The sequence below is a fragment of the Fringilla coelebs genome (assembly GCF_963513975.1).
Source record: "Fringilla coelebs genome assembly, chromosome: 5".
Lineage (NCBI taxonomy): Eukaryota > Metazoa > Chordata > Aves > Passeriformes > Fringillidae > Fringilla > Fringilla coelebs.
Window position 1 is genome coordinate 63,061,812 of NC_140033.1, and position 19,470 is coordinate 63,081,281.

At 37.7% G+C, this 19,470-nt stretch overlaps 1 protein-coding gene across 2 annotated transcripts in view; it reads right to left on the reverse strand.

The window, feature by feature from the left end:
- The window catches only part of GNPTAB (N-acetylglucosamine-1-phosphate transferase subunits alpha and beta), a 39,536-nt gene that overhangs the window by 12,722 nt on the left and 7,344 nt on the right, over positions 1-19,470 (reverse strand). For both annotated transcript variants that reach the window (XM_084205308.1, XM_084205307.1), the window contains exons 3-12: positions 16,533-16,652; positions 14,846-14,887; positions 13,883-14,088; positions 13,122-13,186; positions 12,793-12,927; positions 6,673-6,834; positions 4,853-5,032; positions 3,697-3,867; positions 1,839-1,962; positions 916-1,119 (exon numbers count right to left, since the gene is read on the reverse strand). In XM_084205308.1, the coding sequence (XP_084061434.1) occupies positions 916-1,119; positions 1,839-1,962; positions 3,697-3,867; positions 4,853-5,032; positions 6,673-6,834; positions 12,793-12,927; positions 13,122-13,186; positions 13,883-14,088; positions 14,846-14,887; positions 16,533-16,652 (1,409 nt within the window). The remainder of the gene's footprint in view (positions 1-915; positions 1,120-1,838; positions 1,963-3,696; positions 3,868-4,852; positions 5,033-6,672; positions 6,835-12,792; positions 12,928-13,121; positions 13,187-13,882; positions 14,089-14,845; positions 14,888-16,532; positions 16,653-19,470) is intronic.

A 19,470-nucleotide genomic window follows, 5' to 3' on the forward strand; every position in this document is an offset into this window, starting at 1 on the left:
TCCAAACAAGAAACAAATTTCTGTCAATTTTCAGCATAAGATTTATCTTTCACTCTTCTTTAATAGTAATATGCCCAGCTACTGTCACTATATTAACAGGGAGACAGCTTTGTGAAAGAACACTTAATCTAGTTTCCAGCTTCTTGCTCACTTATCTTCAGTAACGGATGACTAGAACATACTCAGATATGTAATGCTACCAGACACTCCCATGCTAATTCTAAAAGCCAGTACAATTCACCACTCTTTCAATCCCTACTTGAAAAGCCTAAAGTGTCTTATTATCACATCACTTTAAATTATGTATCAGTCATAAGCAAGTTGCCCCTATTACATTTTTGCCACATTTTAGGAGAGAAATGTTACAACAGCTGGAGTTCACTGCTACAGTGCTGTATCTTGATTTGAAATTTTCACAATCAGTTAGGCTGAAAGGAACTTCTCCCTCCCACAGCAGAACACAGATTATCTGTCACCTCCCAGATGAACAAAACATCACTGCTAGCAACAGAATCACCAGAAGCACATTTGTCCCAGCTGAAATGCAGGGGAGCCTCTGCTCCTCCAAACACGAAAAATCTTCTCCTGCATATACCATACAGCACTTTAAATCACTATTCACTCCTTGTTATCCTTGCTATTCATATCCAAATGAGCTTCAGACAAGTTCTCTTGTGACTGAAAGCAGCCTCTGGCAAGAGCCCAGAGCCAGACTTGAACTCACACTGTCAGCATCAGAGAGGTTCTTGAAACTTCTTAACTGCTACAGGCATCATCAATTCAACTGTCCTTAGTCAGGTAAAGATGTTTGTTCAGGACATCTTAGCCCAGTCTGAGAGTAATGATGAACCAGGAAAGGTCAGGCAATTCAAGAGAATCCCCACAGGAAGTTCATCAGCAATGCTTTTTACATACCCTGGCCACAGTCACCAGCATCAAATCCACAGGAGAGGACATTGCAGGCCTGGTCACAGAATTTGTCTGCTAGCCAGGAATTAGCACAGCCTTGGTTACAGTATGAAACACCGCTTATTCCTGCTCCAAACTGCCACGGTGGGCCATTGCCAATACCTCCAACTGCACCTCCACCACCAACATAGCGATTACCTCCACTGTTACCTGGAGAAAAGAGAAAAAAAAACAAACCCACCAGAAGTAAGAATTTCAAATAACTGAAGAAAGGCACATTAAGGCCACCATGTTAAAGCTAGACTGAAGACTAAACAATCATCAATGAAATTAAAAAGGGGCGAATCCTAACTAGACTTCTGAGAGTTTGTGCATACTATAGATTTTACATTCAGCGTAGAAGCTTAGGAATCAAGTGAAAAGCTTATCCAAAGTGCCAAAAAATTTTGTCTTAACTTCAAAAATGCAGGCAGAAAATGGATTTACTACTCCTTGTGCTTGCAGTCTTGACTTTGCAGTCTCCTAAAGGCATTACTTCCTCAATCCAGAAGTACCACTTCCTTTTATTACACTGCAGTCCTAAAAATTTGATCTAGGAACTAATAGTGCAGCTTCACAATCCATTATATGGATTATGAGTCCAAGTATATAATACCATATATTAATATATAATTTAAATTGCAAAACCCCTCCATTCAGCTAATCAAATTGGATACCTAAAGAAAGATTATCCTATGCCCTATTATTTCCTGTAATTCTCCATAAAAATTTGTAGTTTACAAGACTTATAGATTAAAACCCTATTTCAGCTTTTTTTATTACTAAAGGAGGCAAATACTGCAATTATATGAAAAAGACAAATTACAAAAATATTCCTGTGAGGAAAAACAAACAGCTCACTTTTCCTAAATTCAACATTGCTGTCTTACCGATGCAATCACCACCATCCCAATCACAAGCTGAGTTATTACAGGCTTTATCACAGTAACCATCTTTAATCCATGAGCCAGGACATCCCTCAGCACAGTTTGGCACAGGCCAAGTCAAGTACACCTGAAACAACATTAAAGCCTGAGACAAGGACTGGCAAATAGAAGTCAACTCAGCTTTTTTCTTTGAATATGGAGAACTTACAATAATGTCTCCCTGTGTACAGTACCTTAAGATTTCACAGAACTTTGCAAATAGAATTTAAACCCCATTGTCTGTGAAGTAAATGTTATTCCTTTCAAAGGGAAGGAAGAACTGAAGAATACCCAAGGGAATATAAGAAAGCAGCAACAGGGAGAAATGGAAAGTAGGACTTCCCAAATCTACTTCTGCAAACCATATTCCAATTAAAATTAATATCTTCTCTTTTGTCAGATAGAAAGGGTGAACTTAAACTCTGAAGTAGCTCTGCAGTTCACTCATTCTCCTGACTCAAAATGTTTTTTCATTACTAACCAGTCATGAGATAAGCAGCACATGGTTGAACATAATTCCTGAAGCATCTCATCCTCTATGAATTAAATAATCATAAGAATTGGCAAGATATAAAAAAAAAGTGTGCATGTGTGTGTTCTTTCAACTGAGGAGGCATTAAAAACCCCACACATTTTCCTTTAGAATTCATCATTTCAAGATTTTAGCAGCACATCTTCCAGTAACGCTTGGTGATCAGGTTATCACAAACAACACTACACCTAAGCTGACTTCATCATCATAATTGGGATGAATAACTAAAGAACAATACAAATGCTGTAACAATATGGTTTTGCAGGTAAATGCCTCCATCCTTAGAGATTTAAAACAACTAATAGCCTCCTAACATCCCCAGGTACTGAGGGATGTTTATTTTACTGTAGCTTAAATTAATTTTGCCCAACCCTTCTGTATTTGTGTGCAAGTGTGCACATCTGCCTGCACAAAATGTTTAATTCATTGGTCTCTGGTGCCTTATGTATCCACTGCTTTAATAGAAACAAATAATAAATAAATAAATAAATAAATAAATAAATAAATAATACATAGATCCTCATTTTTTTTCCTCCTAGTCACTCTTGTAGATCAAGCTAATGGATGAAAACCCTGCTGGAAGTCAGAGTGTTTATCCATAACTATTGCTAATGTTTCCTCAGCCTGCTTTCCTTGCTTAAACCCCAGTTGTTGATAATGGGTTTGTTGGAAGACAAAATTACTTTACACTCATAAACCTGGAACAATATCTATTATTTTAGCAAACAATTATACATATTGTGTGTATATATATATATGATTATATACAATTTGGGCAAAGATATTATGGGTGTCTGAACAGAGGCAATTAATCTTAAACTTCAATACTAGGACTAGTTCAAAGGTCATTTGACCTCAGTGTTCCCACAGAAAAAACAAATCTTGTTTGTTTTGAGTAATTCCCACCAAAAAAAAAAAAAAAAAAAAATTGCAAGGAAGGAACACTGGCAACTGCCAAACACCCATCAGTCTTACCAGTGCTCCAACAGGAAGTAAGAGAATTAGAGAATAGCACTGAAACTAAAGTGAATCCTGACAGAGGAACCATTATAACCAAACATAGAAGTGAACATGAAAAAGTAATCCTATAAACACAGCATACAAATGAATACAGAGAAGAGCCTTCCACACCCTGAACCTTAGCCAACAGTTCTCTAGTTAAGAACAATGAACCTTTAGAAATAAAAGGGGGAGTTAGTGCTCTGCCTTTCAAAGTAGCTTTCCTTTGACTTTTATCATTAGAGTAGAAAAATTCTACTTCTGCTAAAGTATCTTGTCATAATGGCTTACCTTTTGACCTTTAGAGTGACTGTAAAAATCATCAGGCCAAACATCCTTCCCAAACATAACATCATCATTGAGATAAATAAACTTCTGAGAAAGGCCACTGATACGATGAATATGACTTTCAATAGCTGGTGAACTGAAGGTAGGCAAGTGACTCACATTCTGAAATATTTCCTAAAACAAGAAAGTCCCCAACAACCAAAAACTGTTTCAGTCAGGCACACAGATATTTGATACTTATCTACTAAAAAAAAAATACGAAGAATGAGGATAGATACAAAAGAAAAAAGATATTAAAGCAAAGAAAAAAAAAACTTGAATATCTCTTTTTTTCCCCCACAAAACCATTTTCAGTTCTTTTGCTTAACGAAGAAACTGCAACCTGATTGCTCACAAAGTCACAAACTTTCACACACTCCTCTTTCAGTGAGTACTGGACCAGGCTCAGAGTACACATTTATAATTCTCAATCATTTCAGGCTGCACAAAATTTCTAGCAAACTGAACCTGTTGCAACATTCAAAAAGTCAGGATTGCTCCATCTTTTTCAAGTAACTTCACCAGCAGACAGCAGAACAAGTTGAGTAAGTATCTCTTTAGGACTTTGGTTGTGCAGAATTCCTATGGCATGTCCAGATACCAAAATTATTCCTCAATTTGTAATATGCTCCTAGAGAATTTGGTTTCACTTATTCAGGAAGCTTGAAGGATTCCGCTTCTCTTTTTAAATAACATTTTGAGAATGCATAGCTACTTTTTTTGTAGCCATCTTCCTAGTTCCAGTAATTGTAATCCATCCTGTCTCAACACAAGCTTATTAGGTTATTACTGGTTCTGAGAGACTGTTTATAGATTCAGATTACATTTTCTTCTCCCCAGGTTTTTATAAATAGACTCTGTAAGGAAATTAGACATGGATATATGTTAGCTGAAGCCTCAATATTTGGAAGAGTGTACTAAATACAGGGTTGATATATATTCAGCTATCTGTTCAGCCCAAATATAAGGACATACATGATAAAATCCTGGGTGAGAGAGGGAAGAAGCTGTCACTTCTTCCAAATAAATGCAGCCTTTTGCTGCAAGAGGATAACTACATCTCAAATCACACGGGATATCTCTGCTGGCCCTTTCACGTGGTAGTGCTGTTGAATTTTACCTGATGTGTCACTATCGTTATCCGAGGATTATCCAGGTTAAGCCAGGAAGGAATCTGCCCGTTGGTGACGATGAAGATGTGCCGTACCCAAGGCGCGTGTCTCTCTATCGACCGCAAGGAGTACCGCAGCTCTTCGTTGTCCTCGAAGCGGCTGGCAGAAACATCTTCATCCTGCTTGGACTGCAAAAAGAAAAAAACCTTTTTTTAGATTTTAAATAGAACACTGAAGTTCTGATCCAGCTAGGTAAGGACAGTGTGCTTCGGCATATGGGTGCATAAGCACTTCAGGACTTAGTAATTCATAAATAAAAAGTACGTTGATAACAACCATTATTCTTATAAAAAATCATATTCTTCCAAATTATCAAGGTGAACAATACAGTGTTCTGACATCACTGGCTGAGCACCTGGTACCATTAGTATGTCTGCCAACCATGCTGAAAGAAGTTATTGAAGAATGAAGCAGAAAAAACCACCCCCCCTCCTGCATTTCAAACCAGTAACATCACCTTTCAGAAATCCAGTTTCAAGTTCATTGCATCATGAGCTGTATATAAATGTCACCTAATATAGATATACTGGAAGTGTCATGATGTAGCTGCTCTTCAATTATCCCCTGCTCTATTATTTTAAAGAATTTAAGTAGGAGAAAATTAACAGAACCTAATATTCATTATCAAATAGCTAAATGTTTCCATATATTTTTATTAAACAGAAAATGGTTCAGTTAGAAACTTATCAATTAAGTAACAAAATTAGGTTTAGGGCACTGGAACATGTTTCTTTTCACTTTTATGAAAACTTAATGACCTCTCCTAAAGCCAACAAGTAAAGCTGCCTAAAAGGAACTTTTCTAAAGCCCAAATGAAACAGAAAACTCAAGAAAATAGTTGAATATTTAATAGTTACCATTTTCTACACACTGTACATAAGTTTTCTAATATGTACAGTAATGCAGCTTTCACACTCACAAAAGAGTAATGACTGAAAACATTTTAGCAGCACCAGCAGCCATTGGCTGGGCACCCATTCACAAAATTAACCCTAATTTCAACATGGGGAAATATAAAGTTTGACCTCAGGGTTGGTATTAACCAGGAAGAATTCCCCAAAAGCCCAGGTCACAGGATACAAAGACAATGGCAAGCTTTTCAGGAGTGGGCCCACTAACCATGCCACTTGACATTTACTGTTAAAAAATAAATTCCCGCAGGAGGAAAAACTTGAAGATTACAGAATATTTTATCTTGAAACAGACACCTTGTTATTTAATTTCCTGTTCTTAAACCAAACATCCTTCACTGTATCAAAAGCACTTAAAGTAAACCTCCTTTCCTTACAGATATCTGTATTTCAGGACTTCAACATTTTTGAAAGAGAAGCCATTAGCACTTGCTCAGCATAAAAGATGCTGCAAAGCAAAAAATGTTTAAGAAATATATTGGGAATCAGACAATCATGTTTGTTAAAAAACCCTCTATCTCCCACACAAGAAGCCTGCTTATCTGCCGTTCAGAATTACTTAAGCCTGTCAGGACTTTCCTACACACAGATTTATCAGAATATGTGCAGAGGGCAACATTTTTCACTTAGTAGAGAACATGAAAAATTAAGTATCACACTGTTTGATCCTTCTTTCTCATTGATTTGAGAACTGGACAGTGTTCTTGTGATGTCTTCTTACAAGCTAATAAATATTTGATTCTTAATATTTCCAAGCTTCTGGAAAAAATGCCATGTTCCTTGTCATTGACTAGTTAGACTCTATTTGCAGTTTTGAAATGTTGTAGCATTTATGTGCTGTAAGAGAATTTACCCACCTGACTGACAGAGCTGAGGTCCCACAGCAAATAAGCAGGATTAAGCATCAATTCTTTCCCATCTATAGTCATGTTCTTCTTCGCTTGCTTGCTCAGTTCTTGGAAACCCTTGGGGTTATTCAGTTGCAAGAGAGCCACACTGGCTTCTGAATAGAGCTGCAACTATACAAGCAGAGAAAACAACTCCAGCAGCACTCTTCCATCTTTTTGTTGTACTATTTTTACTAGAGTTCCTTAGAAGAATGACTGGTAAGCACTGTTGTTAAAGAGCTACAATTTCGTAAAAACACAAAAAGAAGTAGTAAAATGGGAACTACAAAACATTTAAAGATACAAAACAATGCTTAATTTTCACTTTGCAAAGTAAATGTCTCTTCACACAACGATCCAGAAACGGTAAACCTTTTCATGCTTTAAATATTTTGGGAGTAAATGAATAGTAAGTGCCTATCCATTCTCTGTCACTCCAATAACAAAATTCATGTTTTATTAACACTTTATTATGTGACAGAAAGAATTGCCCTTTTTTCCCCCTTAAAAATTCCTTAAACAAGGAATGATCTTTCCAGAAAATTAGGGCACTGATGTATTATCACTGTCAGAAACATGAAACGTTCAGAATGGTTTACAGTTAGTTCAACCTACAGCTCCGAAATCTGAGATACAAAGGGCTCCAGAGCTAATCCATGTGGGTCTCCAAGCCCTTAGTGCTGGTTGCCAATATGCTGCTAAGGTCATTTCTTAGTTGTGGACTGTTTGATCTGTTGGCTGTTTTTATCTCCTGCCACCAGTAAGTCTGTATATCAGATCTCATAATGCACAGGATCAGGGCTTGCACGACACACCCTAACAGCAAGTATAGTTTACAGATCACAGGGCATCAAAGAAGCTCCCCAGGAATATGGCATAACCCAATAAATGCTGTGTTTGCCATACAGAGTAAGATGAGCACACCCAATCAAGCTAAAAGCAGGACTGCACTTGGATTTTCCAAGTGCATGCATTCAACAGTCTAATTAAGAATAAACATGGTTAATCATTAATATTTATTTGATGCTATGCTTTATTTTTGTTCCTTCAGGCAACATAAGGCAACCACGTCTACCAAATTTTCAGTGTAAATGCAATTCATAAGCTAACAAATTTGAATAATCATGTTCAAAAAAAGCAAAAACATCACAGTTCCCATTGTAACATCTGTAAGTGGGTTTATTTTTTATTAAATCTGATCCTTTCTGCTCATTTTAAAACAACACTTGCCCTAGAGTTAGCAGCCCTTCCCTTAGCAAGACCAGCTGTTCCGCTTGTGACATTTTAAAGCTGTTGATGCTTTGACTCATATGCTATTTGAGATCTTTCAATCTGACTTATGAGGCCTGTCATTAGAAAAATCTGATAAATCTCAGACCTTCCAGGGAATCATCTGAACTTATGGGTGGAAAGGATGGCTTCAGTAGCTGAATGGCTGAGGTATAGTTACGGACTGCAGGCAGCAACCTCCAAAAATATCAGCATTGAAATGCTGCAGATTGCAAAGCTGCCAGCACTGGGCATGTGCTTTATTTAGCAATACAACAGTGTCCCACAGTCCCTTAGAATCTCTCTCGTAACTCATACATACAACAAAGCAAAAATATTACCATGTTAGAGCCTTGAAAGCATGTGAGAACATTTAGTTTCTCTTTAACTTGCTCCCAAACTCGGCAAAATAAGTACCTGTATTACAAACTCCTACTTAAGATTTATTACAAACATTTACCCCCCACAAACTGAGCATACACGCTGTAGTTCTTGATTTGTAATATTCCAAGCACATTGAGGAAGCAGTGGAAAAACATGTTCCATTTCTCAGCATCAGAGTTTAGCTAACTGTTGCACTGAATAGATCATTTTTATTAAATCAAAGTGAGCTTTTTTCCAGTAATACCTTTTGAAGAAACCCGTCTTTTCCTAAGCAGGCTATGAATTAAGTTAGACTACAGTGAACTTATCTGGTGAAATAACTAATTAGATTCTAATAAATTTCAAGTTCTGCTCCAAGCATTCTGTTGCTGGTACATGCAAAATGAAATTGTCTCCTGGCAGATTTTTTAACATTTCACAGGTATCAACCTCCTCTCTGTAGGGATGGATGCAATCACCCATTCCCTTAAAATACTGCCTTCCAAAGAACATCTTCATCCTGCCATAACAGGTCAGCAGATCCAAAAGCATTGTCAAAACAGAACAAAAGAACAAGAAGGTAGATGCAGAGAGTCAGTGTGACCAGATGAGCATCTGCTAATGCAGGTGGGCTGAGAACACACCCAGACCACCACTGGGACACATTTTTACCATACACTTGAAAATGAGACAGAAAAACTGCATTATCTCCATCAGGGAGCTTGAAATGCATGTTCTCCAGCATGGAGCCAGCATGTTTAACTCCTAGCTTACTAGACTAGGAGCCAGATGAGCTCAGACACCCTATGCAGAAGTAAACACCTTCATTTCCACTTTCTCAAGGTAAGAGGCCTCAAGACCACTTCTTTTTTTCTGAAGTGGGACTTTGGATTCCTAACCAGTCCTTAAATTATTATACCTTATCTACTTAATGACCTTATCTACTTAATGACCAAGAGCTGACTATTAAGAAAATAAGAAGCTCCCCTTTTCCCACTCCAGTGTGGATATTGGGAAAACTCATATGCCTACACAGTAAGGGAAAGGAAGCATATGCTGAAGAGTGACAAAAAGCTTTACAAATGTAAAACACCCTTGTCTTTACAAAAGTCTCATGTCTTTTAAAGATGATAGGTCTTTTTAAGATGACATAGTAGGAGGGTCATTTCTGAGTCAAAACTAATGCAATGCCTTAGGGTTTTTTTCTACAAAGTTTACTTGCTACATCTGTGTGATCATAACACCATCTCCATCTGGAGACACCTGTTTGTGCAGAAACATTGATGAGCAGCAGTAAGGATCCCAAACCCCACATCCTCCAGTGAGGAAAGAAAACACCCAGCATCACTGTGCCTGCAGTTCCCATGTAGATTTACTACCATTAGTAAGACAAGGTCATTAAGACATCTCTAAGTTTCTAACATAACTTGTCTATATTATGTATGCCTGTGTGTGTGCATGTGGATTAAAGTAGATTATATCTTGCAATGAGGGAGATCTACAAGCTCTTAGTTGTCCTTGAAGCAATCAGGATAGTAAATCTTGAAGGAAAAAAAATCAACTTTCTCCCAAAATTTTCTACACTATTCTGTACAATTTCAGTGAAAAACTGTTAGCATGGCAGCCTCAAAAAACCCAAAAGCACACAAATCAAGTTCTTAAACAAATGTAGTTTTTAAGTTACAAGCATCTCTTTAGGCTGAATAATAGTCTCCTTTAGAAATGTAGTTAAGCTTGGGGGCAGGGGGGAAGTGAAAATGAAATATTCGGTTGTTCTTCACATATAGGTCCAAGGTAAGTTCTTAAAGAAACAGCTCAGCAGCCATCAGCTGCACAACCAGAGTAACACCTCCATCTAGTGGCTTTTTAACACTCAGTTAAGAACAGATGGACAATAAAAAGCTGCCAAATATCACTTTCAATTTCATCTGTCATAACACACGACCTACAATAACAAATGTGAGCAGCAGACACACAACTTTCAACCTGCCGCTCAACTTTCATCTTGAAATAAACTTCCCTATCATTACATTACAGTGCAGGTCATAAGTACAAAAAATCTTAACAGACAGAATTCACCTTGAAAATAGATCCATTATATCATGAATCTTCACATTTTAATCACCTCTAGTTGAGCTCAGCTGCTTTGCTCAGATATTTAGATTTTTGGAAGAACTATCTGGTCCAGATGAACAAGTTTTGGTCTTCCTTGGATTTAGAAGTTATTTCAACCAAACTAAAGCAATCCAACCAAAACAGCATTATCAACACACAACACAAAAGCACCAATAACTCCTCTCCTTCCTTTCTCACCTGTCTTCCCTTCCCTTCTAACAGCAGCATTGTTCACAGCTTTTATTATTATTTCTTTACTTGTGGTGTTGAAGTAAGACACAGCCACTTAAAGCACACATAAACCTATAAAGCATCAGGAAGCATCTATGAGACAAAAGTCTAGCTCAAGCTCAGGTACAACTTTCTTCTTCTCCACCAAGCATCTCACATCACTTCAGAGATTCAGAAATGAGAACAAGAGAGGAATTGCAAATGTCAGTAGAGACTGTAAATAATCAACCTTTTTTTCTACTTAACTGCAGCATTACCCTAGCATCTCCCTTTGGTAAGAAGAAAACCACACGAGGCTGTTTTTACCTTTACTGCCTACCCACCATATCCACTGAAAGAAATGACTCTGAGCTCAGAACCTACCAAAGGCTTCTATGGGAATAACCACACCCACACTTGATGTAAAAGCCTTTATGCGTGAAAATAAAACATTTCTTACCTTCACATACATAAGTTTCTTCATAACATACATGAATTGCTGCTATCAAGAATAGAGGACTGGTTGGGAAAGAATTCACTGTTTTGACCACACAGGGTATAATAATCCTGATCTAATTGCTCTAAAGCATCCGCCAGGAAAAGAAACACATCTTTCCAGCAAAGATGACTGGAAAGAAAACCACAGAATATAGTGGATACCTGAGAAAAAATTGTGTTTATACAGAGAAACACAATTTATATCTGTATATATAAACAGTGTTTATATCTGCCTAACTAAACTGCAGAAGAGGAGCTCTTAGGAACAATCACAGTGGCAACATTTACACACAGATAACACATCAAGGAAAAGGGAACCAGCACAAATAGATGACACATGACCAAAGACAAATTTAAAAGCACAACTAAGGGTAAGGAAAAATCATATAAAAAGATAATAGGCACAGGATGTCACTTCCATAAAGACACACAAGAAGATAGGAAACATATCTAAGACACCCCAGAGATGCAGCCTTTATGTTGTTCATCTGGACAGCAATGAACCATATGAATATCCTCTGTTATTTAACTGCTATGACACTAGAGATGCAAAGTCAAAAGAAAATACCTATTTAAGCTTCAATAAGTGGTTAAAAACTCTCTCTATTAATCTGTTTTAGGGCATGTAGTAAGAGAAGTACAAATCTGTTTACTTTGCAAGGTACCTGCCATTAACAAGGCCCCAAGTCAGCTAACACAGGTTGAGACAAGAAAGAATTTCAGATTGCATTATGTTGGAGTGTGACCAGCCTATGAAAGGAATTACACAAGATAATTTCTGCAACAGAGTAGATGAGCTGTTAGCCAAGCCTACCAAAAGAAAAAAACAAAAGAAAAGGGGAAAAGACCTCATGTTCATTTGAGCACTAGGAACAAGCAACAAAGTGAATTAGCCCACATTACAGGTGTATATCAGACTAATGAAAAAAAGTTACCTATGGACTGCCATCCCATTACCCCTGCTAACTCCTCCTCTCCCACAAACTCCTTGGCCTCAATCCTTTTCACCCCACAAATCACATCTTTCTCCAGTAAAAAAGCCAGTGATTTTAACAAATTTAAGTTCCACCTATCCATTAAACCTTACTGTAACTTTAACAGGTGCCCAAATAGCAGGGGAGAACAGAAGGCACTAAATGACAGTCACACAAGTTGTTTTCTGCTGCCTTGCAGCTGGGTCAGCCGAAGTGCAACTTGTTTCAGACCCTACAGAGCACATGGCAGAGAGCAATGCAGCATTCAGTGCTGTTACTGTTAAGAGAGCTAAGAAGGAAGAAAAAAGCTAAGAAGCTACATAAACAAAATTCTGTCACATTAAACAAGCTAGTGATCTAGAATTCTACAGCAAGAAAACAGCCTCCAGCAAATGGCTGAGAGAAACTGATAAGGCTGCCTTTTAATCAGCTGCAGGCTAGCAAATGTAACACCTAAGAACATGTAGCCACAGAATGGACAATTGGTCTTTTGCAGGCAACTCTTTGAGTCACTGTTTGCTACTCTTCACCACTCAGCGAAGAAAGACACAAAATACCCCAAATTACTCTTGGAAATATCCTACGTCTCCAAGGTGGGTGAGATTCTGCACCATTCCAAAAGACCAGTACAACCAAGGCACTCTTTCCCCCAGAGCCTTACCAGTTTTACTTTAGAGGCCAGGCTCTCTGGCAGTTTTGTTCGTAGCTGATTTGTTTCTTTGAATGTAGCTGGAAATCCACTAAGAAAGGCCAAGTCTTGCATTAGTACCAGACCTGGAACTTCTTTGTCTGTAGTCTAAAAACAAGAAAACAGGTTATAAAGGCCATTTTAAAGGTAGAATAATTCACATAACAATAAGGGTTGCTCTGAAAACTTTCACATTTTACCAAATGGGAATTATGGAAAGAGAATAGCACAGACACTTTCTAAAAATGTACAGAATGTTTAACACATACAAAAGCTAATCAACAGATTGTCAAAGTACATACCAAGTAACCCCTCCATACTATCTGTTTGCTGTTGTCTTTTAACATTCCAGAATGGGCAGCTTCAACTAGAATACATAAAATTGCAAATCAAAAACTTCTTCCAGTATAAAGTAACATCTTTTCTGTATTATAGTAACCAATAAATACTTTAGCAAATTAAATATATTTGAGTATTTATAGTGTGAAAAGTTGTCTTTACAAATAGTAAATAATTCTTGGTGGCAAAATAAAGAACAGTGGTTGTACTAGTGGTCAGGCACTACATATTAAACAAAATATGAAACTTGTACCTGCTCTAAGACCTAAGATGTTGAACACATGAATAATTTTGTTTTACAGTTGCCAATCCTTTGAACAAGGGCAGAACATACTGCACATTATTCAAACTAGACTTCACAGCAATTAAAAGAGGATTTCTAAAACTAATCTTCCTCAGCTTAAACCCCAGCCTCTTGAGATTATCAGAGCAACACAGATATTCAGATAGCAAACCTGTTTTGCAATAGCTTTCTAAAGCACAGAACTCTAATCATCTGTAATCAGTTGTCTGGGAGGTAAGCAAACAGCATCATTAATGTCATCATTTAGAGAAATAGTTTGAGGGCAAGAGAGACACTGAATGACTTGCTAAAGTCAAACAGAAAATCAGCATAGAAGCCAGTACTGGAGAAGAAAAAAAAAAACAACCCAAAAACTAATTCACAGCAGCTTAAAATACTTGGTCTAGAAAACTGGATGGAACCTGACAAAGAGCTTCTTACCGTCCTTAGGGCTATCAAAAACAATTACAGTCACATTGGTGGAAGGATTTTTTGGTTTTGCTACAAAGAACATATTGTTAGCAGCTTGTAAAGCAGGATGAAGGGACGGCAGGTCTTTCAGTGTGACATTGGCAGGCAGTGCAGGATCCAGGACAAGCATGGGCACTTTGATGCAGTGTGTCAGCAAACACTCCAGCTGCTTCTCACTACAGCAAAATACCAAAGGCATATTTAACACCACTAGAAAACTGAAAATAAAAATCAGTCTTGAATGCAATGGGAAAAGTTTTTGTAAGATCTGATTATTTGTAACATTTGCTGTGGCAAGGGGAAATTACTGATGAGCATCCTTATTTTCCTGCAGAAGGCAAATATCTGACTGGTAGTGTTTAGCTCATTCCCATAACTGTTTTATCTAAATTTTCCAAGATTTCCAAGTCTTCCCATAGAAGAGACCTTATAGAAAAATCTCTAAATCACAAAAGGACCAAGCTAGATGACTGGGAAAGACCAAGCTAGATGACTGGGAAAGACAGGCTCTTCCTGGCAGCAGAGCCACAAGAGGCATGGACCCTCTACAGACAATCACTTTCAGTACCATGTATACAAACGGCAGGTGAAAGAACCATTGAATTTTTAATGCATATGTACCTGGAATTTATTGATTCAAAAGCATGAAATTTTTTTCATACTCAGAACAGGAGCTAACTCTGAACAGTGACAGGGTTATGCCTTCCAAACTCCAGAAACTGTTAACAGAAGCTCATTCATATATGTCACAATAACATTACTTTTATTCAGCAAATATATTATCATGCTGTCAGCTCTTGGAAGTGACATAGGAAAGCCTGCATAGCCTATAGAAAACCAAACCACCCCCCCCCCAGCCAGCATCTGCTTTCAGTTAACAATGAGCAGAATATAATTTATTCCAATTTACACCCAAAAATCCCAAAAACTCACCTCTTCTTTGTTGGTTCTGTTGCATTCTTTCCAAGGATTTCCCTATTACAAAGTTAAAACAAGGATATTAAATAACACTGAATTGACAGTGCTTCTGTCAATGAGTCTAACTGCAGATTGTTAATTGACTCAGGGACATGTTGTCAAAGTACCAATAACCCAGATAAAAAGCTGCCAAGGCCTTGCCATTGGCCTTACCAAGGTGAGCACAGCCTGACATGTGCCCTTCACTGCTCACATGCAGTGTGGAGCTCAAAAATTCATGGCTGTACTGAGAATTGTGGCAGCAGGACTCTCTCTGGTAACAGGAATTTATGGGGTTATTATTAGGTTATTAGCTTACTTATTAGTATTATTAGGTTACTTAACAAAAGTGAAAAACACTGATAAGAAACCAGAATGAAGTGACCTGAAACTAGGTTAACTTGATTGTTTTGCCCAACATAAATATTCTGATAAGGTCTATGAAACAGCTCTTTTTACAGCAGTGCTCATTGATTTCAAAGGAATGAAAAAAATGGTCTACATGGGAGGGAACCAGGTGTCCCTGTAGACAGCAAACATGGTGCAGACACCAGTTTTATTCGTAAGCTTAATCTCAACTTTCCAAATCAGTGTTATGGAAAAAAAAACATGTGATTTTCCCTTCCTGAATCAGGAACCATAGCATGAGTGATGACAAAGCTAAACCAACTAATATTAGCTATATGAGCTGCTAGGAAAATATTTGCATAAATTTGTAAGTTTTTCAGAGCAGAGGCTGTGTATATTTAAGGTCAATGAATTTAAAGTTCTACTATTTCCAGTGTTTAGGGAACAAAAAAAAAAGATCAAGAATTTCCCTTGAGATTATACTGTCAGTTGAACATAAACTGCAAGACATAGCACGCCAAAAATCAGATCAACCCACTAACTTGTGGACTTCTGAACTAAATTATTATAATTCTTAAAATACAGACTTGTCCTTCCATTCAGCATATTTACTGGCCAAAACAGATTATGTGAGCAGAGTTGCTTATCAAAAACCAAATTAATGGTTACAAGACATAATCCAAAGTATCTGCAGCAGCCTGTGTTTGAAGGCTTAGATCAGTAATTTTGCAGAAATCTACAGCACAATATACAACAACAAATGCAGCAATACATGTCTTTGCTTCCATAGATAAAGGCCAACTCACACCTTTACAACATGCATAAATTATTTCCCATTTCTCAGTTTCAGTATTTGTGAGACTATGAATCTAACTAATCTAAAAACAAGAACTTAAATATGCTTCAAATTTTATGAAGCCTATTATAAAAAGAAATACCAGGGGGATAGGGAGAGAAAAATGGGATGAAGAGAGGTTATATATTTGAGGCATAGTTTTATTATTATTTACAGACTGTTATAGAAATCAATACAAAAGGACATACACAACACACAGTTTTCCACATGGCATTTTACAAATTCATGACAGAACAGCCTTAATTATTATGCTTATCTTAAACAATTTTCTAATTAGACAGTACTTGACAGCTAAAAGCAGAACTGAAATAAGGTTTTGGAAATAATCAAATGAACAAATGAGAAAATGTGCTTTTCATTTTCATGTTGAGTAACATGAGAAAAATAACAACAAAGAAAACTAGTACAGCATTAGATTGCTGCTGTCAGTTAAAGCGAAAAAATATCTAAGATTATTACCTCATTATTTTCTGTTCTTCCTCCATCTGTTCCCTGACCTGTTGCAATTCTTTGATCAGTTCCACATCTGTGCCGTTCACCCAGGTGTACACCACATCAATTGGCATGGGTAAACAAAGCCTACATAATTCAAAGGAAAGCTATATGAGCTGTTTAATATTACATTACAAGTGTTTGTGGCACCCTACAATAGCAGTTTCTGTCTAACAAGGGGAATACTTGGTGTTTGGGCTGCAAACAAGACAAAGCAAAAAGACTCCCTTTAGCTATATATATCATGCCTTAATTATACACAAGCCTTTGACAAAACAGCACAGACATCAACCAAAAGGACACAAAGTGCTTTTAACTGTTCAGTAACTAAAGGAAATTCTAACCTTATGCTCTAAATTTCACTGATTCAGACTCATGGCCCACCTCCTGCAAACCCATCAAATATTTTTCAAATCAGTACCAAGACCTGAGCGCATTCTTAATTCACCAACTACTTCAGACAGGACAGCATGAAGCATAAGTTAAATCACACTTATTGCTATTTAATTGCACAGAGCCAGTAAGATCTCAGCAGGACCAAGTCTCTATCCTAGGAATGTCTCTTAGATTATATTAACAGGGCATTTCATAAAACAACAATCTAATTTGGGTACATGAATTCAGACTCTAGACATGGCAGACAAATTAATTCTTGACACAAATGAATGTCCTGGAGCTGTTTCTGGAGAGTTACATATTTCCTAGCATGCATAAGGCAGAAGGAAGGAGTTTGGGTTTTAAATGATAATCTCTTCTCCAAGGTCCACAGCTTTGTGTCAGCAGGAACTCCAGGCTACCACCATGGGTGAATCTGAGCCCCATATAGCAGGAGGATACCCCAGTTCTTATTTTCAAAAGTTCCAGTGTCAAGCTCTTTAATACCTTCCTAAACTGTAGATGGCATAGCAAATGTTGCAAAACATCATTCTGTGACCACACGGATCTCAGCATTAGAGAGGTTCAAAGATGTTCTCTCTCCACACACTGCATTCTTCCAAAAGCATTCAAAGAAAGACAGAGCTTACAGGAAGGTGTTCTGTCCACCTGCCCTGCACAGCATGCCGTGCAGAGAGCTTGCACCCAGCTTCATTTTCTACTGGCTCACTCAACAACTGAAGCACAAAATTTGTTGAAAGGTCAGCCAGTAGCTCGTCACAGCACAATGGGCAGGAACATTTAGTACTCAATTTACCCGTGTTCCTAACCAAGCTGCAACACTCAGAGGATAATGCTGGGGCACTCAGAGAAAATTTGAACATCTCAGCAACAGTGCTGTCTTCCCTAGCAGCACCACACAGAAAGTCTCACATCTGCGGGAGGCTACCCTTCTATCCAAAAAACGTCCATTTACTGAATGCAATTACCCTTCAATTCACTTATTTCACTTTTTTCTCCAGAGATAACTAACTTCTGGTTCATTTACAAGGTATGTTTTGAACTAAAACGTCCTCCAGAGAAGTAGAAATTCAATAGCAGGAGCTCTTCCAGCTTTTCTGCATTTGTTGTGATCAGTTAAATTACAGGTTTGACAGTCCCTGGAATGCTACAGCTCATAAAGGAGTGGTTTAGGTGGAAGCACCTGACTCAAGTCAGCGGATTTCAAAAATGCCCAACCTTCAGCCTTCTGGGCAAAGTGCAGAGCTCATTCAGGCAGGGTTCACTGAAGAACACAGTATGTCCAAAAGAACTCCAGCTCTTTCTATGGTATGAAGTAATTTTGACTTCTGTGAAGCCTCTCTCCACTTCACCATATCCTAAAAGTATGTCTCTACACCGTAGCACGTATAGCTATGAAATTTACTACACTATGCCACATACAGCCAAAAGCTAGTAAATTCCACAGAGGAAAAGCATTTTTGGTCAGATGCAGGCATGTCAATTCAATCAACCCTGGCATGGCAAGCCCATTCTTCATTACCAGTGGCAATAGAGACAAACCAGTGTTAAAAAAAAAGTGAATTGTTTGCAAATCCAGTAGTCTAACTGCTTAAAATTTAACCAAATACTCAATAAATTTCCTTAATCCACCTGCACAGCATGCACTGTTTCAGAAAGTAATATTTATCAAGCATAAAAATAAAAACCAGAGATCTCAAGTCAATTCACTGTTTCCAACTAACACTGTACAAACTTAAGCTAACACTGTTAAGTCTGTACCTTTCTGGACTTGGCAAAAGCTTTCTGGATGGCTTCATGGCTTCCTAAAGTACACTGGGAGCTTATTACTTCAGAACTATGGTTAGCAATTACATCTCCTCTGAACAGAGAGAGACATGGTTTTCCCAGGAAAATCTTGGGAAGCTGTGTAGAAGCTGTGGGAAACTTAGAGCAAAGAATTCAAACAATTATTATCTCTTATTCTGTAAACAATGTTAGTAGATATAGCTCTCCAGAGTGTGCTATTCATAGTTCACCAATAGTGTGAGAGAAGATTCCTAAAGGCCAATCAAGTCTTAAGTCCACCATTGTTTCTATAAGAACTGTAGATTTCTAATAATTAAGTCTTTTCATGCCTTCTGATGATAGAGTCTCTGTATCACCTTTGGCTGTCCCTGGTATCCCTTCAGTGATAACTAGTGACCCCGAGTGTGTTACATCAATCACGCCTTCATAGAGTCACATAATAAATATGTACTGGAATTTTGCTGTAAAATGGTTTAAAATGAAAAGGAACAGATACCACACTTCAGTAGGACTGTTCTCAAACACTATTTTAACATTCAGAGTCTTTTGCAGATTGTTGAAGTTCAGAGAAGCTCAAAAATTCTCTCTCAGATTCTGCAGCTGTGTTTCCTTCATATGGATCCATACATCCTGGCTTCATCAGAAACAGCAGTGTGGCAAACAGGTTAAGCCCAAGGTGACCTGAGTTAATTTACTATTTACAGCCACTGTTCTAATCAGC